Source organism: Felis catus, chromosome X (genome assembly GCF_018350175.1).
Source record: "Felis catus isolate Fca126 chromosome X, F.catus_Fca126_mat1.0, whole genome shotgun sequence".
Classification (NCBI taxonomy): Eukaryota; Metazoa; Chordata; class Mammalia; order Carnivora; family Felidae; genus Felis; species Felis catus.
The window spans coordinates 82,581,827-82,609,748 of NC_058386.1; the positions used below are offsets into that span (position 1 = coordinate 82,581,827).

A 27,922-nucleotide genomic window follows, 5' to 3' on the forward strand; every position below is an offset into this window, starting at 1 on the left:
TTGTTTGTTTTCTCTGTCCTTTTCACTTTTGAAGTATGAAGGAGAATTTTGTAGGGATGGAAATTAAACTCCATACCATAAAACTTTAAAGCATTGCTCCCTTTCAGAGCCAGTTAAAACCTGGATTTGAACAGATAATTTGAGTTTTGAAGTAGACATGTTGAACCCTTCTCTCAGAGTCTATTGAAATAGCCCCCAGAACAATAATAGGCATGGGGATGAAGTTAGGACAATTACTCCAGCCAACCTTGCTCCGACTCCCAGAAAGGCCTTGATTGTGCCTGGGCCTGTTTTGGTGGTTTTGTAGTGACATCAGTTCTGTATCTGCCCAGTGCAGTACTTCTAATGTTTGAGTCATCCCAGGCCCAAATGTATAAGAGATTCCAGGCAAAGGGATCTTAAGAAGGAATGTGATCTTCCAACTCAGGAGAAAATAGGTGTTACCACTATACTATAGGAAGAGCCCATGACTTGGAGGCCAAGGCAATCGAGCCATGAATTGGCATTAAATGTCTTTTAAAGGCATTAATAGTGGAGGAAGCAATGCCATTGTGAGCCTTGCTCTTTAGATCTGTCATCTGAAAAAAACATTACCACTATTCTGACATCTTAAAGGATTGGTTGGTCAATAGGGTGAAGATAAAATTCAAATCCTTGTATCTAGGAAAGCAAACTAGTTAAGCATCATCGCCTTAGAGCCAAGTAAACCCAAGTTCCAATATTGGCCCTTCCCCTTACCAGTATGTGACTTTGCATAAATCACTTACACTCTATGAGCCTTAATTAAGTCACCTATATGGAAGGCATAATAACACCTTTCTCAGAATTGTTTGCCAGAATTGAAGAGTTAGAAATATGAAAAAAAAAAAATGGGCTGTGAACAGCAGTGATTTATATCACTTCTAGAGCACGGTGTGGAAAAATGAGTGTGAGATCTCCATGTATGCTTTTCCTCTGTTGCAGTGGTATCGTGATTAGTCTGGATCTCTGGGAAACTAGAGGGAGCAGAACCTGTCCATACCCAATCCTCATGAAGTTTCAAAAATAAACCTTTGTTGTGGTAGGCCACTGATGTTTTGGGGTTGGTAGCTACCCTAGAATAAGCTTAGCCTAACCTGACAAATGAACAAATGGTCCTCAGAGTTAAACAACAGAATCACTGAAGGCTTGTTACAATACACATTAGATGTGATAAAGCTAAATTAGGAGATAGGCAATAGATATGGAGATTGTGATGAGAAGAGAGAACTACTCAATTATGGTATAAGAAAGCCAGTGGATAATGACTAAGTTAATAAGTTAGAAAATAGCTGTTACAAGTCATATATCTGATAAGAGAATTGTAGCCAAGATCAAGAAAGAACTCAAAACTTGACAATAAAAAGGCAACCAACCCAATTTTAAAATGGGTAAAGTATTTAAATAGACATTTCTCCAAAGAGGATATACAGATGAACAATACACACATGAAAATATGCTCAACATCATTAGCCATTAGGAAAATGCAAATCAAGACCACAATGGATTCCACTTTATACTAAGATGGCCAAAATAAAAAATGCAGGCAATGACAAGTGTTAGCAAGGATGCAGAGAAGTTGGAACACTTGAACACAGGATCTGGATGGGACTGTCAAATGCCACAGTTGCTTTAGGAAACAGTTTGGCAGTTCCTCAAAAAGTTGTACATAAAATTACCACATAGCATAGCAATTCCACTCCTAGGTATATACTCAAGGAAATAAAACACATATTTAAATGCAAAAAGTTGATATTACTGTATAATATATATGAAAGTTGTTGAGAGTAAATCCCAATAGTTCTCATCACCATATTTTTTTTCTTTTTCGTTTCTTTTCTTTTTATTTCCTTTTTTGAGGAGGGAGATCCCTGCACAGAGGAGGGGACTTCTCGGGAGGGAAGCTTTTCATCTCAGGTCAGCTCCTCAGGGGTAGGGTCACACCTTGATCAAATACTATCAAAGTGTGGGGGAGGGCAAGGGCTCAGGGATTGGGGCACACACTCACCTTGCATGGCCCACTCGTACACTCATACAGTTGTGCATCCACTCAAAACTCAGCCTACATGAACCTTCCACGCAACACCATTGCACCACACAGGTGGTGCTGCTCCAGGCCCCTCTCCCAACAGGTGTTTTGTTTTGTTTTGTTTTTTATCATATCTATATGAGATGATGGGTATACAACTAATTATTGTGGTAATTTACAAATATGTAAATCAATCCACATGCTGTACATCTTAAACATATAGCAATGCATGTAAATTATATTTCAATAAAATGAAAGATTTCAAGTAAAAAAAGAATGGAAAAACATTTTTGGTTCTTTCAGCAGAAATGAATAAGTAGTGTATCACATACTACACACCTGTGTTTACTTTAAAACAGACAAGAAACAAGTACATTAAATTTAGAGTACCTCTTCATAAAAGGAATCAAAGCATTTAAATGAAGTTAATGCAACTTTGGACATAATCATTAGCATGCACTGAGGTTATCTACATAATAAGCTAAGACAGAACCATAATTTCTGTACTTGTAAATATCATATTTTGTCTTCTCAATGAAGTTTATTTTAAAAAGCAAAAAATCCCATGTACATGAATTTTTAGTACTGATACATGCTACTATATGGATGAAACTTAAAAACTTCATGCTACTTGAAAGGAGTCATATATTGTATGATTCCATAGATATGAGATGTCTAGAATATGCAAATCTGTAGAGACAAAGTAGATCATTGTTTGCCAGGAGCTGGGGGGAGAAGAGAATGGGAACACCATTATATGCTAATGTGTATAAAGTTCTTTTCAGGGTGATGAAAATATCCTGGAACTAATAGTGGTGATGGTTTCAGAACTCTGCTAATATACTAAAAACCAATAAATTGTACACTTTAAAATTAAGGGTGAATGTTGTGGTATGTGAATTACATTTCAATGCAACTGTTTATAAAAAAAGAAATTGCAGCGTAAGTATATTATTCAGAAGTATGGAGATAAATACTAGAAGAAACCAAAAACGTTTATGGTAGTTGCCTTTGGAGGATGAGAATGTGGAATGGCAAGGCAGACTGAGATTTTTAATAATAAATTTTTTGCACTATTGGATTAAAAAAATTTACAGGTATCCATTTGATAAAAATGAGCTAAGAACAAAAGACACACACACCGACATTGTGAGGACAAGTCAAAAGAGATTCTTCTATATTGGATGTGCCAGGATTGTGAATTTTTGACAAGGTAGCTAGATGATTTTAATGCAGGTAGTCTGCTGGCAGCTAGCAAAATTTGAGACTACTACTATATCCAATGTTAAAATCATTTACCAATGAATTGTGATATAATCCCTGTACTGCTGTGTTCCTTTTGGAGTGTTAAGTTTCAGTTGCTAAAAAATGAAATTATGTGCTCAGGCTTACATATTCAATCAGAGACAGAACTGGAGCAAGAATTGAGGCATTCTGACTTGATAATGTACTGGCTTTAAAAAAAAAAAAAAAACTTCTATTATATGTTGTGGGTACCAAAATCAGCAAGATGAATTCTTTGTTTTGAAAAGGGCAAGTCTAATGGGGTAATTATGTCTGAAAAGTATATTAATTAAAAATTTACAAAGCATTTTCCCACATTTCTTGTCAGTGTTAAAACTACAGTATAACATGGAAAGAGGGACTTTCTCCACAGTTTAGCAGGGAACATAGTGAGGATTCAACTCAGCAGAGACTCTCTGGAAATCAAAAAGGTTTTGTTACCTTGAGGATTCCAACCCACTAGCAGCAGTGAGGCCCTTAGGGGAGTGCAGGACCCATGAGAAGAAGCACAGTGCACATCAAACATAGTATTACTCAAGGTAAAGTGGCACCCACCTCTTAGCTTCCAGGACTTATTCCTGAACACAAGTGAGACTTCCTTCAGCCCTCCCCCAAACAGAGTTCTGTTTCTGTTACTGCAAGTCAGAGGGTAGGAGTCAACTCAATACAGCTCACATACTCAGTACCTCATCTGATCTTCTCCACAGCCATGGAAGAGAAGTTTTATCCCCATTTCACAGATGATGAGACTGTTACAGAAATGGATCTGTAATAACTCTCAGGTTAATTCCTCCATTTTTGAGTCCCAGAGGGAATGTGAATTTAACACATCATTCACATCCTGCCAAAGTAATTTTAAGTGTCTCCACTGCATTCATAAACTCACTGAACTGTTATTTTGATTGCTTTGTATGTGTTTTCCCATTTTTACATCTTTTATTATTTATCTTATGGTAAAAGTAATCTATGTTTTTTTCAGGAAAGAAGCAGATGAGAGAAGATAATCTCTTCCATTGCCACTACACAGAGAAAGCCACCATTTCTCTTTTGATATACTCATAGTTTTCCCTACTCATGGATGTATTATGTAACTATTTTTTTTTTCAAAAATGGGCTGATGCTGTATATGCGGTTCTGAAAACTGTTTTTTTATTATTATTTTACAATGTACCATGAACATATTTTCCATGCACATGGGTGAAAGTTCCCTACTTAAAGACAGAGTGCTGCAGTTGGGTGAAGGCTGCTGGTAACCGAGAGTGACACCTAAAGCAAAGTATCAGCATAAGGTTAAAGCACATAGCCCGGCAAATGCCTACCAGGGAAAGCAGGGTCAGCAATATTCTCACTAGAGAAATCAGAATTGAAGGCCAAAGGCATTAAACATATGGGACATCTTCTAAGTCCTTCTGGCCCCTACCCCCACCCCTCATTCCTTTGACACCCCGTTGCCCCCTTGGGGCAAAGGGATCCTGTACATCTCTTTGCATCCAATGAAAACCACCCATTTTCTGTTTTTTCCTTAGCTCTTCCTGAGCCCTTGACACATCTCCACATTCTCTCATCATCTCCTCACTGCCCAAGTGCCTTTCCTGAAAGTCCTCCTGATAGTCCTTGGGGGAATCGTCTGTCCCCCTGTCTGTTTTTCTTTTTGCTTTCCTAGGCACATAATCTTCAGCTGGGCGCTTTTCGGCAGCCCGCGACTCACTCTCAGCCTTTGCCAGGGATTCTGGCTTGCCCTCACTGTGTGGTTTTCCCTCATTTTCAGACTTGCCCTGCTTTTCTTGCTTTCCCTCATCTTCTGGTTGTCCCTCATCATCTGGCTGTCCCTCATTCTGGAGCTTTCCCTCATGCCCTGGCTTCCCCTCCACTTCCAGCTTTTCTTCCTCATCTGATTTTCCTTCATCTTCTGTATCTACTTCGTCTTCTGGCTTTCCCTCATTTTTGAAGTTTCCTTCATTTTCTGGCTTTCGTTCATTTTCTTTGTAGACCTTTTCCATGTTAAGATTCTCCCTCCTTTGCCTGTCCTAGGAGACAAAAAGGAAAACTTAGGTTGTATAATATAGGTCCGAAAAATATTTGCTTTTATGATTTAGAGTTTTCCTTACCCTACCCAAATTACAGGTGCACTCTTACCTATACATTTTTTCCCTTTCCTCCCCGCTTCCACATGTTTACATGAGCCAGCCTTACAGAATCTTTCACAGGTGCTTCTCTCTACATTAAGTGGGGTGTGCTGAGAACTGTATAAGAGCAGATTTGTCCCTAAACTTTGCTCTGGCCTTAGCAATGCCCAGGACAATTTTAAATGGGTAGCCCCAACTCACACTGACCTGCAGGAATCCTGGCCAGTTTCTTTTTTTCCTTGCCTGCAGTTGTAAGACTTCTAGAACTGCAGATATAACAGATAATGGCCAGTTCTCAGATTTCAGAGCTATTCTAATATCTTCAAGGGGCTTCACAGATGCCATGTCTCTCGTCTCTCACTTCTTTGTTCTTCCCTTGGTCCTCACCAGCCATAAAGCACCATGTTCCTTCCCTTAGGGTCCTGACATAGGCCATGTATTCTGAGACTGCAGTAGGGTGGCTTGGAGGAAGGTTGTCCTCCCCAACCTCTGCTCAAGCTTAAGTCACTGCTACTCCCAGGGGTCCTGGGACAGTTACCTTCTCCCACTGACCTGCACTGATACTGCAGGTCTTTCCTTTTCTTGTTTGGGTTGGTGCCTACAACTACCGACCTGAAGACCTATAAAGAGACAAGAGACAGATGGTAAATGAGAAGTGAATGACTGGCAACTGGGACGCTGTTTCTTTTCACACTATAGTTGTCAACACTTTCCCAACTCGTGCCACCCCCCAATCCTTTTCCTTGCTTCCCGGATCCCCCTTTACAGCCTCTCCCTAATACCTCCATTTTCTACCACTGGGCAATGGCAGAGAACAATTATTTCCAAAGAGTTACTATGTTTCTGAATCTTCCTCCCAAATTTATATCTCATTTGTTTTTGCACTAAAATGAGTGAGGTTCAGGACAGTGATGTTCAGAAGGCAGATCCTGCTGGGCTCAGGTATCTGCCTTCCCAACCCCCCACTCCAGGGTGCCCACATAGCACAAAGTCCATCACGTTTCTGAAAATGATGAAGATAGAGTCAGGAGGCAGGACTGAAACGTCCAGAGCACTCCTGACACCCCTTGCCTCTCTACATACACAGAATACCACGTTTTCCTACAATGCAAGAGACAAATTATTTCCAAATTCAGTAGATTTGGCTCATCTTATCTCCTGTTAGTGTTCTTTAGTTTAGAAGCCACTCCTCCCCAACAGGGAGCTCCAGTCTCCAGACTGAATCTCTGTCTCCCTTCTTTGCAGCACCTCCTCCCCCCCCCCCCCCCACCTGCAGGCCATCATTTTCGGCTACAAAATGGACGGAAGTTGGAGAAGAGATGCAGAGAACACAGGCCCTCCCCACCTTTGGCTCACATGCTGTGCCATCCTCCAGCTGCCCGGCATAGATCAGGCTATTTCCTCCTCATCGTCATCCCCCTCCCCCGGCCCTCTCCGCCAGACGTCTCTGGATAACCTGCCTCCTAGGAGATCCCAGTTGGTACCCATTCTCAACCCCTTGTCCCTCTCCACCTCCTCCTGCCAAGCCCTGGATTTCTTGTACCAAATACACACCCATTGGGAAAGGAAGGGATAGAGAGAATCCAGTCCTGGACCCGCTCGGGTCTTTGCCCTTTGCCATCCCCCATCCCAGGGGTCCGCAGGTGCCTGTGGATTTGTAGCCCTTCCAGAGAGATGCCTCCGTCTCCTCACATTTCTTTCTGCCATAAGCCCACATTTATCCGGGGAAATAAGAGCTGGTACCCAGACCTCTCCCTCAACACTCATACAATTTCCTGCGCCAAAATGAATGGTGATGGGAGGGGGTGGCATCTGGAAAGCAGACAGGATCCTCTGTAGCCTCTATCAGTTACCATCCATACCCCAGTGCACCCCCCCCCCGCAACTTCTCCTCTGGTTGTACCGACCTGCAGGGCTATAGGGCAGCTGCCCTCTGTCCCTCAGTCTGAAATCTTTCTCCACGGAAATAGGGAGCTGGTACCTGGAGGAGAGGGACTTCTGCACACGTAGGCCTCTGATCACGTGAAGGAAACGTCACCAGTGGGCTCGGGTCCCTAGTTCCCCTCCCACCAGCAGAAAGTGCGTCAGGAGCCAGCCCACTTCTTCCCTTCACTAGCCCCCTTCCGCCTCGCTCTGCTTAAGTCCCCTCCTCTCACCGTTTGAGCCCGTCACCCATTTTGGTCTTTGCTAATCCCAAAGATCAAATGTGGCCCCTTCTCCCTGTGGTTTGTGTTTGTTCTGTTTTATCAGGGAAGAGCTACATTTTCTCCTAGGGCAACTGGCCACTGGTACATTTCTGAGGATTGTTTTTTCTTTCTCTCCTTTGATCTCAGAGCACCTACCCCATCCCGTCAATCTACTCAACTTAGCCGCTGATTTTCGTTTCTCCTCTCCTCCAGATCTTCACATAGCAGGTACACGGTGGATTGCCAGGTAGGGAAGCAGATAGTTGAAGTGGGGATTTTATTTTCTTCTAAATATTTTTTTTTCAGTTTTATTTAATTTTCTCCCCTCAGCATGGGTTATTCTTATAAACAAAAATTAAATTAAGCTATTTTCATTTGGGGGCGAAGAATGTGTTTAGGATAGAAAAAAACCCAACAAGTTTCCAAAATTAAGTTCATTGCATTAATTTTTACTGTATGGAAAATGGCTTGAACTGGCTATACACAAAATATTTTTTTGTAATTTTCATAAATAGGTAGTTCTTCCATGTTCTATTAAAAATACATGTATTTATTGTGCCTAAACAATCACTGAGTGTTAAGTAGACTTGCTGAAATCTGATGGCAGACACAGTATCAATCTTCAACATTTGGTCCATGGCTATTTTCATTCAGAAGTTTAGCTGTTGTGGAAAGGTGGCTGAGGATCTGAGGGATGCAGATATGGTCTGATTTTCCTTGCCCTTTCGAGAAGCGGGGAATATGCAGTTTCCAGATCCTCTTCTCACCTTCCAGAGCCTCTCTTCCTTTGCATTCACGCACCTGACTATTGCTTACTCCAAAACGAACATGGAGAGATGACCATGGTAGTGACCTGAGTAAATGTCTTTGGATCCTTCCCTCCCTCTTCCAAATTCTCACAGAAGTAAGTCAACCCCAGCAGAGATGGGAATGCTGTCCTAACAACTGAAAACCAAGACACATCCCTTCCAGCCCCCTGCAGTGGAAGTTTTCTATAAAACCCAGAGAAATGATTGCTCTGGGGAGAGCCTCCATACCTACCTGTTCTCTGCCCTTATTCAGAGTGTCCAAGTAGAAGTTTCTTTGACCCTGTCTCCTGCCTACTGCTTGACTTAGGAGGTGATGCCTGATGGGTTTCTAAATTGCAGTATCTTCGCCAGAGCACCTAGGAAGCACCAAAGCACCTTGCGTGCTGCAAGGTTTCCGCTTCCCAGTCCATACCCATCCTGTGCCCTCTGAGCCAGGTTTGGTTCAGTGTCTAAGGGAGTCTGACATGGTGACTGTACTGATTTACGGAGACCATGCATTCTCAACTGATGAAGTCTTGGACCACCTGAAATGGTATGCAAGATTGCATATGCTTAGAAGGTACTAGAGTATGTGCACTTATGAAAAGGTCTGTACCTAGGAACCAGAGAAACCCTGATACATGAGCAGATTGATATCATGGAAAAGTAGAAGCTATAGGTAGAGAAAAGATATAGAGGAGATGGAGAAGAAGCTACTTGGGAATGAGAAAAGGAAGACACAAATAGAAGCTGACCTATGTTAAAGTGAGAGCACTTTCTCCTTGGATTCCAGCATTCTTAACTAGAGAACCGTCTTAATCCTCTGGAATTATATTCAAAATGATGTGCATGTGTGTGTGGTTGGGAGCGATATGTACATTGTCACCGGGTGTGTACCTAGGCACCGGGTGTGTGCCTAGGATAGGATCCACTAGTATCATAAGATATTCAGATGGGTATGCAATATAAAAACAAGTGAAGGCCAACTAGCCTAGAGAATATACTTTTATAAATATCTTTTTGTCAAATAGGACTATTTTTAGGAGAAATTAACATAACATCAAAATTAGTTATTTTAAAGTGTATGACTCAGTGACATATAGTACATTCACAATGTTGTGAAACCATCTCCTCTATTCCATTCCAAAATATTTGCATTAATTCTGAAGGAGACCCCAAACCCATTAAGCAGTCACTACCAATTTTTCCCTTTTACTGGTTCCTAGCAATGACTAATCTGCTTTGTCTCCATGGAATTATCCAAGTTAGATATTTCATATAAATGGAATCATGCAATATGTGACCTTTCATGTTTGGCTTCTTTCACTTAGCTTAATATATTCAAGGTCCATTCACATTGTAGTATGTACAGTATTTCATTCCTTTTTATGGCTGAATAATATTTAATTGGATGCCCATATTGTATTCTGTTTAGCCATTCAACATTGATGGATATTTGAGTTATTTCCATGTTTCTACCATTTTTTTTAATTTTTTAACGTTTATTTATTTTTGAGACAGAGCATGAACAGGGGAGGGGCAGAGAGAGAGGGAGACACAGAATCGGAAGCAGGCTCCAGGCTCTGAGCCATCAGCCCAGAGCCCAACGCGGGGCTCAAACTCACGAACCGCAAGATCGTGACCCGAGCTGAAGTTGGACGCCCAATCGTGACCCGAGCTGAAGTCGGACGCCCAACCGACTGAGCCACCCAGGCGCCCCCATGTTTCTACCATTATAAGTGCTGCCTTAAACACTTCTGTATAAGTGTTTGTGTGGGTGTATGTTTTTATTTCTCTTGGGTAATATTTAAGAATGGAATTGCTGGGTCATGTGGTAATTCTATGTAAAACTTTTTCAGGAACTGCCAAACTGCTCCACAGTGGCTGCAACATTTTGCACTCCTACCACCAATATATTAGGGTTCCAATTGCTCTCCATTCTCAAAGACAACTGTTAATTTTCACTTTTTTTATTTTTGCATTTTCCTAATAACTAATAATATTAAGCATCTTTTCTTGTATTTATCAGATATTTATTGATCTTCTTTGGAGAAATATCTATTCAAGACCCTTGTCCATTTTTTAAATTGGCTTGCTTGTCATTTTCTTATTGAATTATAAGAGTTCTTCATATATTCTGGATACAAAACCCTTTTCAGATATATGATTTGCAAATATTTTCTTCCATTCTGTGGATTGCTTTTTTACTGTCTTGAAAGTGTCTTCTTATCCACAGAAGTTTTTAATTTTTATGAAGTCCAATTTATATGTTTTTCTTTTTGTTGTTCTTCTTTTTGATGTCATATCTAAAACTTCATTGCCAAATTCAAGGACATGAAGATTTATACCTTTGTTTTCTTTCAAGAGTTTTAAAGTTTATCTCATATATTTAGCTCTTTGATACATTTTGAGTTAATTTTTGTATATTGTGTGAGTTTATTTTTGTAAATGACTTTATACAATTTAAAGGTTCTTTTGATTGCGGAACACAACACACTGTCACAAAAATAGATAGAAGGCAGAACCCTTTGTTACTTATAGCTCCAAAAGAGAGAAAGTTAGTTGCCAAGCAAAGCTACAGGCATTACACCTGGATAACAGCTAGTTGGATCTCTCAAGGGCAGTTTATGTATTACAAATTAGGTGGGGCTAGCAACATTTTTCTGGACCTTTGAGGATTGGCTAATTTGAATAATTTCTCAGGCTCCAGGGCATAGGGGCTGTTCTTTGTTGTCTGGAACCTGGCCCATGGGCAAATAGGGCTGGTGCATAGTGTCACAGAGTGTGAATGCATGATCTGGGAAGTGGTAAAAGTGTATACTTTATCATCTGTTCATGAAGGGCAACTAACCAGCCTCTAGCCAGGGCCTCACAATTGACTCCACAGCATTTTTACAAAAAAATAAAAATAAAAATAAAAAAGATGATGTAGTTGATGACTAGATGTCTTGACATCCATCTTGAACTCCATTATTGGGATATTTGAGTGGCTCAAATAGTAGAAAAGATTTACAGAGAGCAGGACATAAGTTGCCCTAAACAACATAAAAAACCTTTTATTATGAGAATAAAAAGGAAGAAAACAAGTAGAAGAATAAGACGTTCTTATAGGCCAGCCATAACCAAGGTAGATGAGGAGTGGTCTAGGAGGTAGTTGCCTCATGAGGCAAGCAATAATCTCCATTAATTTTTAAAATGGCATTAATAGTTGTAACTTCTACAAGATTCCCCCTTTAGATATGGAAGTGTAGAAGTATACAGTATACCTTTTGGCAGAGAGAAAAACATATACCAGGTTATGAACTAAGTAAATAATGAACTGAAGAAATGTAATAGAATCCCCAATATCAAAGAAAGAAAAACAATAAATATATTGTGTTCAATTTGTCAGTATTTTAGGAAAGGCAGCATATAGGCATTGTTGAGATGATGGTCTCAGTGTCTGGGGTGAAGTCTTCCCCTGTTTAGAGAGCAAAGTCATTTCCAATGTAAGATCTTTGACTGGGACCATGTTATCTGAAGAAACATCATTTCCAGTGGCAAGCTTCTGGATTGCAGTGATGTCATCTAGGATGTGGGACTGTGGTATTATTTCCAAGTAGATACCTACTCGGGTTGATACGAGTCATGTTTTCATGGTTCTGGTATTATAAGGAGGCTGGGATGTGTATAGACTCTAAAGGCAATGTTGGGCCTGGAAGATTGACTTGTAAATTTCTTTTTTAATTATGATAAGTTATCATAATATAAAATTTTCCTTCTTAACCATTTTTTAGTACACATATCAGTGGCATTAAGTACACTCACATTGTTGTGCAACCATCACCACCATCCATCTCCAGAACTTTCTTTGTCTCCCCAAACTGAAATTTTGTACCCATTAAACTAACTCCCCTTGCCCCACTCTCTTTATGCCCTGGCAAGCACCATTCTGCTTTCTGTCCCTAAGTGTTTGACTACTTTAGGTATTTTGAATAAATGAAATCACGAATCTTTTTCTGTCTGGCTTATTTCACTTAGCATAATGTCTTCAAGTTTTATCCATATTGTAGCCTGTGTCACAATTTCATTCCTTTTTAAGACTTAATAATGTTCCATTTTATGTATATACTAGATTTTGTTTATCTATTCATCTGTCAATGGACACTTAGGTTGTTTCCAACTTTTTCTCCCAGTTTATCGAGAGATAATTCACACACATTAGTGTATAAGTTTAAGATAGCTTGATGCTTTGATTTACATATATTGTGAAATGATTACCACAGTAAGCTTAGTTAACATTCATCATCTCATACAGATACAATAAAAAGAAAAGAAAAGAATTTCTCCTTGTGATGAGAACACCTAGGATCTACTATCTTAACTTTTCTATAAATCATACAGCAGTGTTAACTATAGTCATCACACTTTACATTACATCCCCATGACTTATTTATTTTATACATGGAAATTTTTACCTTTTGACCACTTTTCTACAATTTTCCCTCCCCTCACCCCCACTGCTGGTAACCACAAATCTGATCCCTTTTCCTATGAATTTGGTGGATTTAATGTATGTTATCAATGTTTTATAGCTTTCAATGTGCAGGTCTTGAATATCTTTGCCAAATTTATCCCTAAATATTTCATATTTCTGATGCTATTGTAAATGATATTGTTTTAAATTTTAATCTGGCTGTTCGTTGTTGTACAGGACTGAATATTTTCCCCCAAAATTCATGTCTACCCAGCACTTCGAAATGTGATCTTATTTGTAAATAAGGTCTTTGTGGATGTAATTAATTAAGAATTGAGATGAGGGGTGCCTGGCTGGCTCAGTGGGTAGAGCATGGAACTCTTGATCTTAGGGTTGTGAGTTTGAGCCCCATGTTGGGCATAGAGATTACTTAAAAATAGAATATTAAAAAAAAAAGAGTTGAGAAAGATCATAGTGGCTTAGGGTGGGCCCTAAATCCAATGGATGTATCCTTAGAAGAAACAAAGAACACATAGACAGACATACAGAAGAGAAGCAAAAATTAGAGTTAAAGTTGCCACAAGTCAAGGACTGTCTGAGGCCACTAGAAGCTAGAACAAGTAAGGAGGGATTCCTTTCTAGAGAATTTCAGAGAGAACATAGCACTGCTTACACCTTGTTTTGGACTTCTGGCCTACAAAACTATAAAAGAATACATTTCTGGGTGTTTTTTTAAAGCCACCAAGCTTATGGTAATTTGTTATAGCAGTCTCAGAAAATTAGAAAAACAACTAAATTTGTATTTCAATCTTATATCCTGCAACCTTTCTGAACTTATTTATTAGCTCTAGTAGCTTTTTGTATACTACATAGAATTGCTACATAGATAATAGTTTTCTAGGAGTATTTTCTATTTCTTCCTTTGCAATCTGTATGACTTTTATTTCTTTTTCTTATTGTACTGACTAAAACTTCTAGTATAATTTTAAATATAATTTATGAAAGTGTTTATTTTGCTTTGTTTTTCATCTTAGGTGGGAAACATTTAGTCTTTACATACACATCCTTATGTATGTTTTTTGTAGATGTAATTTATCAGGTTGAGGAAGGTCTCTTCTATATGTGGTTGCTGAGTATTTTAATCAGTAATAATTCTTTCAATTTTAGCAAATGTTTTTTCATCACCCATTAAGATTATCTTATTTTTTTTCTCTTTTATGTTAATGTAGTGAATTACAATGATTTTCTAATTTAACACTATCTTGAATCCTTGGGATAAACCTTACTTAGTAATGGTGTATTATGTTTTGTATATATAACTGAATTTTAAAAAGGGCAGGTGCCTGGATGGCTCAGACAGTTGAGTGCCTGGCTCAGGTCATGATCCGAGGGTCATGGGTTCGAGCCCCATGTCAGGCTCTGCACTGAATGTGGAGCCTGCTTAAGATTCTCTCTCTCTTGAGGAGGGCACCTTTTGGGATGAGCACTGGGTGTTGTATGGAAACCAGTTTGACAATAAATTTCATATTAAAAAAACATAAAAACAACCAAAAACAAAATATTCTCTCTCTCTCTCCCCTGTTCATACTCTCTCTCTCTCTCTAAAAAAAAAAAAATGAACATATATGTTCATGAGGGAGATTAGTTTATGGTTATCTTTCCTTGTAACATAATTGTCTGGTTAGTTATCTGAGTAATTTTAGCTTCATAGGGTAAGTTGGGAGCTATTCCTTCCTTTTCAATTTTCTAAAAGATTTTGAATAGAATTGGTATTATGTAATTCCTAAATGTTTGGTAGAATTAACAGTTAAGCCATCTTGACCTGTGGTTTTCTTTAGAGGAAGTATTTTAAATAAAATTTCCATTTATTTTCATGGTGAGCATAGCTTAATGTATAAAATTGTCAAATCACTATGCTGTATACCTGAAACTAATATAACATTGGATACCAAAAATACTTCAAATAAAAAACTTTTTTTAAAGATTTCTATTTATTTAATAGATATAGAGCTTCCTTCTATTCTAATATGTATGCTCAGTGCTATAAATTTCTGCCCAAGTGGTGCTTTTGCCACATCTCACAAATTACTATATGTTGAATTTTCATTTTCATTTAGTTCAAAATGCCTTATAATTTCCTCTTTGATTTCTTCCTTGGGTTATTTAGACATGTGCTGTTTGATGTTAAATATTTGGGATTTTTCCAGATATCTTTCTGTTATTAGTTTCTCATTTAATTCCGTTTTGCTCAGAAAACATATATTTTATGATATGAATCCTATTAAAAATTTTTTTTTATTTTTTTTTCTTTTTCAACGTTTTATTTATTTTTGAGACAGAGAGAGACAGAGCATGAACAGGGGAGGGGCAGAGAGAGAGGGAGACACAGAATCGGAAACAGGCTCCAGGCTCTGAGCCATCAGCCCAGAGCCTGACGCGGGGCTCGAACTCACGGACCGCGAGATCGTGACCCGGCTGAAGTCGGACGCTTAACCGACTGCGCCACCCAGGCGCCCCTAAAATTTTTGAAACTTACTTTTTGGCCCTGAATATGGACTATCTTGGTAAGTGTTCCTTGTGCAAATGAAGCAAAGGTACATTCTACTGTTGTTGGTGGCAAGTTCTACAATTGTCAACTAGATAAGTTGTTTCATAGTGTTCTTCAAGTGATATATGTTCTTGCTGATTGTCTACTTGTTCTATCAATATTTTAGAGAAGGTGTTGAAATCTATGACTGTAATTGTGGATTTGTCTGTTTCCCTTTCAGTGCTATCAGTTTTTCCTTCATCTATTTTAAAGCACTGTAACATGTGAATGTTAATGATTGCTATGTCCTTTTGACAAACTTAGCACTTAAAATTATGTAATGACTTTCTATAACTGTAATATCCCTGGTATTATTACTATTTTTAAAAAAAAAATATTTATTTTCAGAGAGAAAGACAGAGCAGGGGAGGGGCAGAGAGAAAGAGGGAGACAGAGAATCTCAAGCAGGATTTGCACTGTTTGTATAGAGCCTGATGTGGGGTTCAAACCCACAAACTGTGAGATCATGACCTGAGCCAAAATTAAGAGTTGGATGCTTCACTGACTGAACCACCCAGGTGCCCCATCCCTGATACTATTCTCTGCCCTGAAATTTATTGTATCTGAATCAATATTGCCACTCAAGCTTTGTTTTGATTGATGTTAAGATTGCTCATTGTTTTTCCATTCCTTGTAATCAATTTGTATCTTTAAATTTAAAATACGGTTTTTATAGGCAGCATATATTTGTCTTCCTTTTATATACAATCTGATAATATCTGGTTTATATTTGAGGTATTTAGACCTTTTACGTGAATGCAATTATTGATATTGATTTATTTGGGCTTAAATCAATCATCTTGCTATTTGTTTCCATTTGTCCCATCTGCTCTTTGTTCTTTTTCCTCTAACATTTTTCATTGACTATTTGAAGATTCCATTTTATCTCATATGTTGGCTCATCAGCTACAACTTTTTACATGATTGTTTTAAGGTTTATACATTTTTAATATTTCAGAATCTACCTTCAAGTGATATTAATGTATAGAATAAGAACTTCAAAATCCTGTACTCCTATTAACCCTCTCCTGGTCTTTGTGCTATTATTGACATACATTTTACTTCTACATATGCTATAAATCTTACAATACACAGTAAGCTGGGAGCAATTAGAAGGCTCATATTATTTGTTTCTGCTCTTTCAATTAACTTTCCCAACTCTCTGGACGTTAAATAACTGAAAACTGTTGTTTCATGTATTTTGTCCCGGTTTTAGTTGTTTCAGTTAAGGAGGTAAATCCATACCGTTATTCCATTTTCACTTGAAGCATAAATATGGCTTTGTGTTTTAAATGATAGTTAATCATGAAGGATTTATTTTGCCTCTAACCAAAGTTTCCTATGCTACCTGGACTCTTGTAAGAGTCCAGTGTCTGTGTATTCTCCCTGCTCTGCCTGACTAGAAAGTTCAAGTTGCACTGCTTTCTTTGGTCACATTGTGGCCTTTAAATTTATTTTCTGAATTTCCTTCAATTGAATTGAATTTTTGAAAACAAACAGTAATTATTTTTATTCAAAAGTTATGAAACATTATTTGCATTATTATCTCAATTTACATAAGGATTCAAAGATATACATAGTTGTCATTTGCTGAATACCAGTAAATCCATACTTACTTTGTTGAATTTTTCATTCACCAGATACTTACTAGATGTGCATGATATGCTAAAACTCCAATGGCCCACCACATATCTATATCTCAAGCCTCTTTCTTGCACATCTTTTTTTTTTTTTTTTTTTTTGAGAATCAGGGCACAATCCCTAATCTCACTGCCTTCTCTTTATCCAAATTTTTAGGCACTTATGGGAATAATTTGTTCTTTTCATGGACAATGGCCAGAGGGAGAAAAGGAGACTCACTACACAACACATAGAAATGATATAAATGGGCAAATATATGTCTGTTTCCCTTGAGGGAACCTGATGCTCTGTTCCCTTACTGGCTTTCACTCACTTTCTGCTGGTTGTTTGTTACCTGAACGTTGTATAGGGAGCCTAACCACTCACATACTACTCCCTCAGATGTCCCTTCAGATCCAAACACTAACAACCAAGGGAAGCTGGTTAACAGCAGTGTCTCTCTTCAAAGACTAGGATCCTGAACTGATCCTTCTCTGAGGTTAACAAGGCAACTTGGATCTGCCTTACATGGAAGAGATGTACATTTTTCTAGGCATATACATGCTTAAACTTCTATTACAGTATGGCATGAGTTCACATGTAAGCTTCCACTTTTTCTTCAAGGATGAAGAATATCCTTAGGCCAGTGAATCTAGGATGCTTCTGTTTTCCAGAAAATCTGGTGCTAATATTAACAATCAAGTTTAGGAAGTATGGTAGGGCATATGCTTCTCTGTTCATCAGTTCACCTGCCCTTTCAACTCTAGCTTTTCTCTGTATGAACTTGTCTTGCATGAATGTGCCTTATATCTCAAGCACCTGGAGGAGGGAGGGCTTTGGAATTGCTTACGCATCTGATTTATGATGTCTGGGTGTTGCCATTACATGGTTTTCACCTGCTTATCCATTTTTTCCTTGGGTTTCACAACTGCTATTGTGACATTATATTCCAGAGCAGGGGTTGGCAATTTTTTTTCTGTCAGGGCTAGATAATAAATATGTACACTTTGCGGGCAGGCAAAACTGTTTCTTTCACAACTATTCAACTCTGCCACTGTAGTGCAGACAGTGTGTAAATTCCTAAGTATGGTTGTATTCCAATAAGAACTTATTTATGGACACTAAGATTTGGATTTCATACAATTTTTACATGTCAAAAAATATTCTTGATTTTTTTCAACCATTTAAAAACATGAAATTTATTCTTAGCTCATTGGACACAAAAATAATAGGCCAAATCTGGCTCTTAGATTGTGGTTTGCAAACTTCCATTTTAGAATCTGAACTTCTTTAAATTTTTTTTTATGTTTATATTACTTTTGAGAGAGAGAGAGAGAGAGAGAGAGAGAGAAAGAGAGACAGAGAGAGAGAGAGAAGGAGCAGAGAGAGGGAGACACAAGATCCAAAACAGGCTTCAGGCTCCAAGCTGTCAGCACAGAGCTCGATGTAGGGCTTGAACTCACAAACCGTTGAGATCATAAACTGAGCTGGAGTTGGTGTCCAACCAACTGAGCCACCCAGGCACCCCTAGAATCCTAAATTCTAAGTTTATTTCCACAAGACTGTCTTCATATATAATATATACTTCACCTACATAGCACACTCCAAGGCAACTTCATTTCCCAAGTTCTATTGGAACTTAAACCCAGCAGTCCTCCAATGGACTTCTCATAATTACCCACATTTGGGTATTCGTTGACATAATCTCCTGGCATTCAACTCAATGTAGGTTAATTCTTTATATTCCTAAACTTCAGGGGGCTGGAATGAGGAGGGACTGTCTCAGACTGAAAGTGAGCTGTGTTCCCTTACACATTCTGTATAGTCTAATGAACTAAGGAGGTTTCTTAGGAAAGAACTACACACCTAAAGAAATAGAGAACTAGACAGATAAGGTCTTTTCATGAAGCTAAAAAGGGAGAGGGAATTTACACTTTTATATAAGAGTGAGGATTCACTTTATTGAGTGTTTTGAAAAAAAAAATCAGTGGGATTTCCTCACCTCGAGGACTCCTGAACTGATGTACCCAGGGGAGAAGATGGGAATGGGGCACAGTAGCAGAGGAATGGAAGTACTTACCTCTTAGTCTACTAGACTTGTTTGGGAGTATAGGGAAGAACTGGCTTTGGAAACTTCCCCAAATAGCTGAAAGGGATATCTAGAGTTGGGTCATGCACACATTCCAGTGGGAACAAGAACTTGGAGAAAGCTTACACTTATTGCTTCACCAAGTACACACAGCAGCCCTTGGAGTTATCATCATCTTTCTGATGAGTATGATTTTTAAAAAGATGTGTCTCTTATCACTATTAGTTTACACTTCTAAATACAGATCCAGAGGTAAGCTAAAACTGAGATTCTGTCACAAGTTTTTAGGTAAGTGCCCACATTGTTTTTATAGGTGGCTAAGCTCTTTCATTAGTAATGTGTTTAGTTCTGAAATGAACTATAGGTAAGAAAATTAAAATTATTCATAATTCTACCATAAAAAGATAAACACTTTAACTTTTTACTTTATATATTCTTAGACTGTCTTCATATACAAAATATAGGAGATCTGAAATAGAAAAGAATACAGAGAATGCCTTTTTAAACTGCTTTATTAACTTCACAATATATAATGAGCATCTTGCCATTCAATAGGGTAAGATTCCCTTGCTGACAGAATCTTACACATTGGGTCAAAATACAATATTCAATCAGAAGCGGTCATAGGAGACGCACAAGAAACAGGTTAACACCAAAAGGTTTACAACAAAGGTACACTGAAAACATGTAAGTTTAGGTAGGTGTGTTTTCCTATTAACTTCAAAGAAAACATCAGAATTCAAGGCATAAGACAAAACTCATCATGATGGTCACGGTGAGGGGGGTCAGTGCTAACTGCCCGCAGACTGTAACTGAATTGTTTTTCCCTCAGCTTTTCCATCAGCTGTCTCACCTCCTCCCCAATCCTTTCCATATTCTCTTCTCTCATTCTTGCCTGTGGCTCTCCAAGCCTCTGAATCATGTCCCATCTATACTGCAGGATGGGCTGCCTAACACGGAACCGCCTACGATTTACTCTAGGCACACAATATTCACCAGCTTCCAAAGGGTGGACCAAGGGCTCTCCTTTATTTGCAACTTGCTCCTCTTCATTCTTTTTCTCGTTTTCCTGGTTGGCATTTTCCATGTTGAGATTTTTTACTGCTTGTTCCTCTTTGGACGCCATTGCTCCTAAGAGACAAAAGACAAAGAAGGATTTATCAGGACTGATCAGCACCGAGGACAGAGGCCCTACTACGCACATTCCAAGATTCAGAGCCCTGGATCTCTTAGCCTTTTTAAAATTTCATTTTTCCCACCTGAGAGGCTCCCTACGCCCTCTAGGGGGCCCCCAGTAAGAGCCCTACCCCCTCCCAGTCGCTCCTCTCCCCTCCCTCGCGCAAAGCCCACCATTTTCCCTGCCGATCCAAGCCCAGGCCTCTGCGGGCACCAAGATGGAGGACGGGCTGTTTGGTGGGGCGGGGGATTTGGGGATCTCAGGGCTTTCTACACGTTCCCCCCCCGCCCCCCCCCCCACTATCCCCCACACCGACCTGGGCCTATCCTTGCAGTCTCCTCCTCCCGATTCTAGCCGCGAGTGCGCCGCTGCGACACTTAGACCCGCACACCTGCAGAGGGCGGGAGTAAGGGAGCGGGGACTGATGCAACCAGCGCTTGGGTCCAACCCGTCGCCACCCAGCCCTTCCTAGGCCCCGGGACCCTACGGCCGTCCCACCCCTACGCCAAGACCATGCCCCGCGCAGACCACCATTTTCTACACCAAGAAGGACGGGGGCGGGGCCAGGCGTGCAGGAGGCAGGTGTTTGCAAAGGGTCGTTGCCTCACAGCGGTCCAGCCCTCCACCCTACCATTTTCTGCGGCCAAAGGCGGTCCGCAGCTGGGCGTGAGGCTGCGGTCCTTCCGCGGCTTCGCCATCGGGCAGCTGGAACCCGAGGAGGGCTCCGCGGGCCGCGTGGGCTCTCCCACACCGAGCCCAGGGGACGCTCCCACTCCTCCGGGTCCCTTACCTGCTCCCCCTCCGCCTCCAACCCTTTGGGGCTGCCCCTGTCCCGCACGCCCTCGGGGCCACCGGGAGCAAGTACCGAGAAGGGAGCGAGCGCCGGCCCAGTCTGACGCTAGAGCTAGGCGCTCGAGTCACCGTTGGCGGGTCACGTGAGGCCTTCGTCACCGCGAGCGGCACTACCCCCATACCGCGCCCTTTGCTGCCCGCTAGGTGGCGTAGAGCTGATTGGTCTGCGCACCTTCCCTCTGCCGCCTCGTCCTTCAAAGTAACTCCAGGCTGGGCTCTGTGACTCTTCGTCTTTGTATATTCCTGGGCTTTTCTCTGCTTGCCTGGGAAGGGCAGTATCTTCTCAGGGGCCTGTTGACCATTCCCAGTTCTTCTCTGGGGACTTGCTTCTTCCCCTTCTTTGCTCCAAGGATATGCTTTCTTCCACTTGCTGTCTTTTCTGCTACTAGTGCTCTCTCTCCATTTTCCCTCCACTTTTAAAATGTGTAGGAGAGGGGCGCCTGGGTGGCTCAGTCGGTTAAGCTTCCGACTTCAGCCAGGTCACGATCTCACGGTCCGTGAGTTCGAGCCCCGTGTCAGGCTCTGTGGTGACCGCTCAGAGCCTGGAGCCTGTTTCAGATTCTGTGTCTCCCTCTCTCTGACCCTGCCCCGTTCATGCTCTGTCTCTCTCTGTCTCAAAAATAAATAAACGTTAAAAAGAATTTTAAATGCGCAGAAGAGATGAGTGAGGAAAAGAGCCCAGGAGAGTGGATTTTTAAAAATTCTTAATATCTGTTTTGTTCTTTTTATATTAAATCCTCCCGAATCAATATACTTTAGTTATTTTTATTTGAAAATAAGAATTAAAGTTGGGGGGAACCCAACCATCTGTCTCTTCTAAGTCATTACATAAATATAGACTATACAGCCAGCTTCTTTTTTAGAACTTGGAAAAAAACAGGGCAGCTGATGGCTCCTCTTGTTAGGGGCCCCTAGATACCTGAATCCCTTCCATGAGATGAGCCAATTAGACAGTAGTGCAGCAGAGTCTTGATGAATTTTCAGAACTAAAACAACATCAAAAATTAAAATTCCTTCATAAATTTATAGTTCAAAAAGCAGTAAGTTTTTATTTACAAATCACATGATCATGTATTTAAAGAATCCTAAGGGGTCTACAATAAACCTACTATAGAACTAGTACTTTAATTTCATGGGTTTGCAGTTATAGATAGATACTATAAAAGTCCATTGTATTCCTGTGTTTTAGTGATGAATAATTGGAAATTGAAATTATTATCTATATATAATTATAATGATAAAATATAATTTCATGATAGCTTCCAAAAAGGTGAAATACTTACGTATAAATTTGATAAAACAAGGTCCTGGATCAGGAAATACAATACTGGTAAGCTAAATTCTTTCCAAATCAATCTATAAATTCAGTGTATTCAAAATCAAAATTTCAGCAGCCATATTTGTATAGCTTGACAAAATTACCCTCAAATTTATATGGAAACGAGAAAGACCTAGTATAAACAAAATAATTTGGAAAAAAACCCCACAAATGTGGAGAATTATACTATTTGATTTATAGACGTAAAATGTAATAAAAGTAGGGGCGCCTGGGTGGCTCAGTCGGTTAGGCATCCGACCTTGGCTTAGGTCATGATCTCCCTGTTTCTGAGTTCGGCCTGTGTCAGGCTCTGTGCTGACAGCTCAGAACCTGGAACCTGCTTCAGATTCTGTGTCTCCTCCTCTCTGCCTCTCCCGTGCTCATGGTCTGTCTCTCTCTGTCTCTCAGTAATAAATGAATGTTTAAAAAAAATTAAAGATGTAATAAAAGTAGAGTAGTAATGGAGTATACATAGAAATTGAATTTAAATTTAAAAATTTCTGCTCTATGAAAGATATGGTTAAGAAATGAGGTGGGAAACCAAGAAAAAAATGTGTAACCAACAAAATGTTTCTGTCCAGAAAACATATAAAGACCTCCTAAAATTCAAAATAAGGCAAGCAATGCAATTAAAAATGATCAAAAGATTTGAACAAGCATTTCAGAAAAGTACATGTACAAATCACCAAAGAGCTCATGGAAAGATGCTCAATGTTATTAATCATCAGGGAAATGTAAAACAAACAAACAAAAAACCCAATTAAGTACCACTACACAGCCATCAGAATTGCTAAAATTAAAAAGTCTGACAATCCCTAGTATTTTAGAAGACATGGAACAACTGGATCACTCATTCCTCATTCATTGTTGATGAGAAGTTCAACCATTTTGAAAGACTTTTTGACAGTTTCTTTAAAAGTTAAACTTACACTTACCATAAGTCCAAGAAATTTCACTCTTAGGAATTTTCCCAAACAGAATTGAAACCATATTTCCTCAAAAATATTTGAATAAGAATGTTCATGGCAGTTTCATCTATGATAGCCCCAGACTGGATACAATCCAAATGTTCATCAACCAGGAAATGTATAAACAAATTGTGATATAGTCATATGCTAGGGTACAACTAAGGAATAATAAAGAATAAACTGCCGGTACAATCAATAGCATAGATAAATCTAAAAAAAAAAAAAACTATTATACTCAGGGAAAGATATCAGACACAAAAGAGTGCTTTCTGTGTGATTCCATCTATATAAAATTTGGGAAGAGGCAAAATTAATTTATATTGATGTAAATTGGGTCAAGTCAGTGTTTGCCTGGCTTGAAGGTTGGAATTATTTTTTTTTTAATTGTAAAAGGGGCATAACAGAACTTTCTCAGCTGAGGGAAATGTTCTGTGTCTTGATGAAGTAGTGACTCTACTGGCTAATACATTTGTTGAAATCATTGAACTGTATAGTTAAAGTGTATGTATCTTATTGTATGTAATTATATCCTGATAAAATTATATCCTGATAATTATATCCTTAAAAAATCCTGATAAAAAATCCAGGATAAAAAATCCTGATTAAAAATGAAATATCTGGAAATAAATCTAATTAAATAGTTGCAAGACCTCTGCACTAAAAATTAAGAAATAATTTTGAGAAACATTCAAGAAGACCTAAATAATTATAGACATGACTGGTTCGTGGATTTAAGGATTAAATATTTTAAAAGTTTATTTATTTTAAGAGAGTGGGGGAGGAGCAGAGAGACAGGGAGAGAGAGAATTCCAAGTGGGCTCCGTGGTGTCAGTGTAGAGCCTGATGCAAGGCTCAAACTCACGAACCCATGAGATCATGACCTGAGCCAAAACCAAGAGTCAGATGCATAACCAAATGAGCCATCCAGATGCCCCGAAAGATTCAATATTTTATAGTTGTCAATTATTCCCAATTTGATGTTTACATTCATGCAATCCATATAATTGGTCCCAATTTGATGTTCTATATAAAAATCTTGGCTAGTTATTTTTTGTTGACAAGCAGATCCAAACTCTGTATATCCAAATGCAAAGAACCAAATATAGCCAAGGTAACAGTGAAGGGAGCATCGAGACTTCCACTTCTAGATACCAAATTTAGTACAATGCTATAGTGAGTAAATTATGAAAAAAATAGCATATGGTCTAAAAGATTAACATATTTGTGTACACACATGCACGCACAGACCTGTGAAACATACCTACACATGTCACTTGATTTATGACAAAGATGACAGTGCAGTGAAGTGGGGAAAGGATTTTTTCCCCAAAAACTGGTAGCAGATCAACTGGATATCTATATGTGAAGAAATGATGTTGACTCCACCCTAAATAACACACAAAATAAACACCCAATGAATTGCAGATCGAAGTGGGAAAAGTAAAAATGTCATTCTAATGTAAAATACAGAGGAAATCATCTTCATGACTTTCAAGTAGGCATTATTGGGTTTTTTAAAGTTTATTTATTTATTTTGGAGAGGGAGAGCACGTGTGAGCAGGGGAGGGGCAGAGAAAGACGGAGAGGAAGAATCCCAAGCAGGTTCTGTGCATGAACTGTGAGATCATGACCTGAGCTGAGATTAAGATTTGGATGTTTAGCCAACTGAGCCACCGAGGCACCCCTGGAGTAGGCAGTATTCTTAAAGAGGACACAAAAATCACTAATTATGAAGGATAAAAATGATTGTAAATTGTACTTTATTAATATCAGAAACTTCTGTTCATCAGGAGACCATTAAAAGAATAAGGAAGCAAGCCACAAACTAGGAAAGACATAAGGAACACATATATCTGACAAATGGCTCATATCTATAATGTATAAAGAATTCTTACAAATAAATTTTAAAAAGACAGATAATTCAATAGAAAAATGGGCAAACACCTTAAAACAATACTTCAAAAAACCAGAATATCCTAATATCTAATAAATTTGTGAAAATATGTTTAACTTCATCAGTTTAAAGAGAAATGAAAGTTAAACCAAAATGTGATACCACTATACACCCCCCACCCTTTCTAGGGATGCCTAAAATAATAAAAACTGAAAATGTCAAGTGTTTTATGAGGTTGTGGTACAACATAAACTGGTACTACCACTTTGGAAAACTGTTTATCACAGTATATAAATGTAAACATACGTACACTTTATGACCAAGCAGTTGTACTCCAGATATACCTATAATAAAAATGTGTGTATTGGTTTACCAAACAACATTTACACATGTTTATAAAAGCACATATAATGTTTCCTGAAATTAGACATACTCAAATGTCCTTCTTCAGGAAAATGTATAAGTAAATCATATATTTACACAGTTGGATGTAATTCAGTAATAAAAATGTAAAAATTATGAGTACATGTAATATGGATAGATCTCAAAAATAGAACGTTGAGATAAAAAAGTCAGAGTGAAAAAGAATAATGTATATGAGTTTTATGAGTTTAGGGTAAGCAAAACTATGATGTTAGAGTTCAAGGTAGTGACGGCCTTGCATAATGACTGGAACAGAGCTTCTACAGTGTTGGTAGTGGTCTGGGGTTTTGTTTTGTTGCATTTTGAGTGTTGGTTAAGTAGTTTTAGTTTGTAAAACTTCACTGAGCTAGGTATTCATGATTTGCTCACTTTTGCATATGTATTTTATACAGTATTTAAAATTTTCCTTAATGCAAAACAAACTGACACAATTCTTCCCATAGTAAATTGTTAAACCTCAAAAAAATTATCACACTATTGGTGGGTATGTAATTTGATATATTATTTCTGAAAGGCTATTTGACAGTAATTATTAAAAGTCTTAGAAATGTTCATACTGCTTGATGTAGTCATTTAATTTTTTAGATGCTATTCTATTTTTAAAAAAAATAAACATGTGTTTAGAAATTTATAAAGATATTCATTGTAGCAAAACAAATATGAGGAAAATAATGGAAAACATAAGCAAAAATATAAACAAAATGAAAAAAATAAGCAAATATGGATTAGTTGGCTTAAACATATCATTGCCTATTTGTATAATTGAGTTCTATAAAATAAGAAAAATATGCTATATATATATAATGGAATACTATTCAGCCACAAAAAAGGATAAAAGTCTTGCCATTTGCAACAACATGGATGGAGTTAGAGAGTGTAATACTAAGTGAAATAAATCAGTCAGAGAAAGACAAATACCATATGATTACACTTGTCTGTATAATTTAAGAAACAAAGCAAAGGCACAAATGAAAAAAAAAAAAAGAGGGAAACAAGCCAAGAAAGACTTTTAATTTAGAGAATAAACTGATGGTTACCAGAGAGGAGGTAGGTGGGAGGATGGGTGAAATAGGTGATGGGGATTAAAGAGTGCCCTTGTGATGAGCACCAAGTGATGTATGGAAGTACTGAATCACTATATTGTACACCTGAAACTAATATACCACTGTATATTAACTATATTGAACTAAAATTAAAAATGTAATTAAAAATTAATTAATTAAAGTTAATAAAAGAAAGAAAATGTGCTATAAAGGGGTATTTAATGATTAAGAAATCTTTTCATGATTTACACTTTAAATAATAGAAAAGTTGATTAAAAGCAGTGTGCTCAGTGGAATTCTAATATACATGTATATACGTATATATATATAAACATAGACTGTAATAAATAGAATATAATCAATCTTTATTTCTGAATATACTTATATTGTCAATATTAAGACAAAAAACTTCTTTTTTTAAGCCTTTTTTTTTTAGGTAAATCTCTACACCAGACATGGGGTTCAAACCCACAACCCCAAGGTCAAGAGTGTGCTCTCCACTGACTGAGCATGTAGGCACCCCCAAAACAAACAAAAAAATTCTATACATAAAACCACTAGAAACAAAAATAGTAAATAACAAACTAGGAAACATGTGCAGAACATATATCATGAATTCATTTTAACTTCATTTTTCACGTCAGAAAAAAAGTGATGAGGAAAAATCCTTCCTTTCACTCTATGTGGAAAATCTATCACTTGCTTCCCAAAATTGTTTAGGATACAGGATGAGCCACTACAATATACAGACCCCCAAAATACAATGGTTCAAACAAGAGAGAGAGAGGAAAATATATTTTTCTCAAACAAAATAGTCCAGAGATAGAAAGGGACTTTTGGGCAGGTGGATTTGTCTGCTGTATGAGGTCAAGTGCTTTCTATTTTCCTGCTCTGTTATCTCCTAGAGTGTTGTACATACACTTTGAATTCTAGGACACAGGAAGGAGGAAAGAGAAATTATTAGGCAAACAATTTCCTTTTAAAAAATGATACAGAAGTTGCGTGCTCCACATAACATATTTCATGGCATAGAATTTGGACACAAAGACATATTTGGCTGCAAG

At 38.4% G+C, this 27,922-nt stretch overlaps 2 protein-coding genes and 1 non-coding gene across 9 annotated transcripts; all 3 read right to left on the bottom strand.

Moving 5' to 3' along the window:
- Positions 1-1,890: 1,890 nt before the first annotated feature.
- LOC111558877 lies at positions 1,891-2,155 on the bottom strand. The gene has a single exon (XR_002740002.1).
- A 2,303-nt stretch (positions 2,156-4,458) lies between these two features.
- Positions 4,459-7,493, bottom strand: TCEAL5 (transcription elongation factor A like 5). 3 transcript variants are annotated; one of them, XM_019824099.3, is made up of 3 exons: positions 7,365-7,493; positions 5,996-6,077; positions 4,459-5,358 (listed from the first exon to the last, which is right to left on the bottom strand). In XM_019824099.3, the coding sequence occupies exon 3, from the start codon at positions 5,329-5,331 to the stop codon at positions 4,711-4,713; it is 621 nt and encodes a 206-aa protein (XP_019679658.2). In that variant the 5' UTR covers positions 5,332-5,358; positions 5,996-6,077; positions 7,365-7,493; the 3' UTR covers positions 4,459-4,710. The 3 variants fall into 3 exon arrangements, with proteins under 3 accessions (XP_019679658.2, XP_023104936.1, XP_023104937.1); XM_023249168.2 differs by having other exon boundaries at positions 6,010-6,077; positions 7,365-7,487; XM_023249169.2 differs by lacking the exon at positions 5,996-6,077 and having other exon boundaries at positions 7,365-7,485.
- A 12,184-nt stretch (positions 7,494-19,677) lies between these two features.
- On the bottom strand, positions 19,678-21,322 carry BEX2 (brain expressed X-linked 2). 5 transcript variants are annotated; one of them, XM_006943884.5, is made up of 3 exons: positions 21,226-21,322; positions 20,677-20,751; positions 19,678-20,314 (listed from the first exon to the last, which is right to left on the bottom strand). In XM_006943884.5, exon 3 carries the CDS (start codon positions 20,307-20,309, stop codon positions 19,923-19,925), a length of 387 nt encoding a protein of 128 aa, XP_006943946.1. In that variant the 5' UTR covers positions 20,310-20,314; positions 20,677-20,751; positions 21,226-21,322; the 3' UTR covers positions 19,678-19,922. The 5 variants fall into 5 exon arrangements, with proteins under 5 accessions (XP_006943946.1, XP_004000783.1, XP_006943947.1 ...); XM_004000734.6 differs by having other exon boundaries at positions 21,151-21,305; XM_006943885.4 differs by lacking the exon at positions 21,226-21,322 and adding an exon at positions 20,992-21,133.
- Between the last annotated feature and the right edge of the window lie 6,600 nt (positions 21,323-27,922).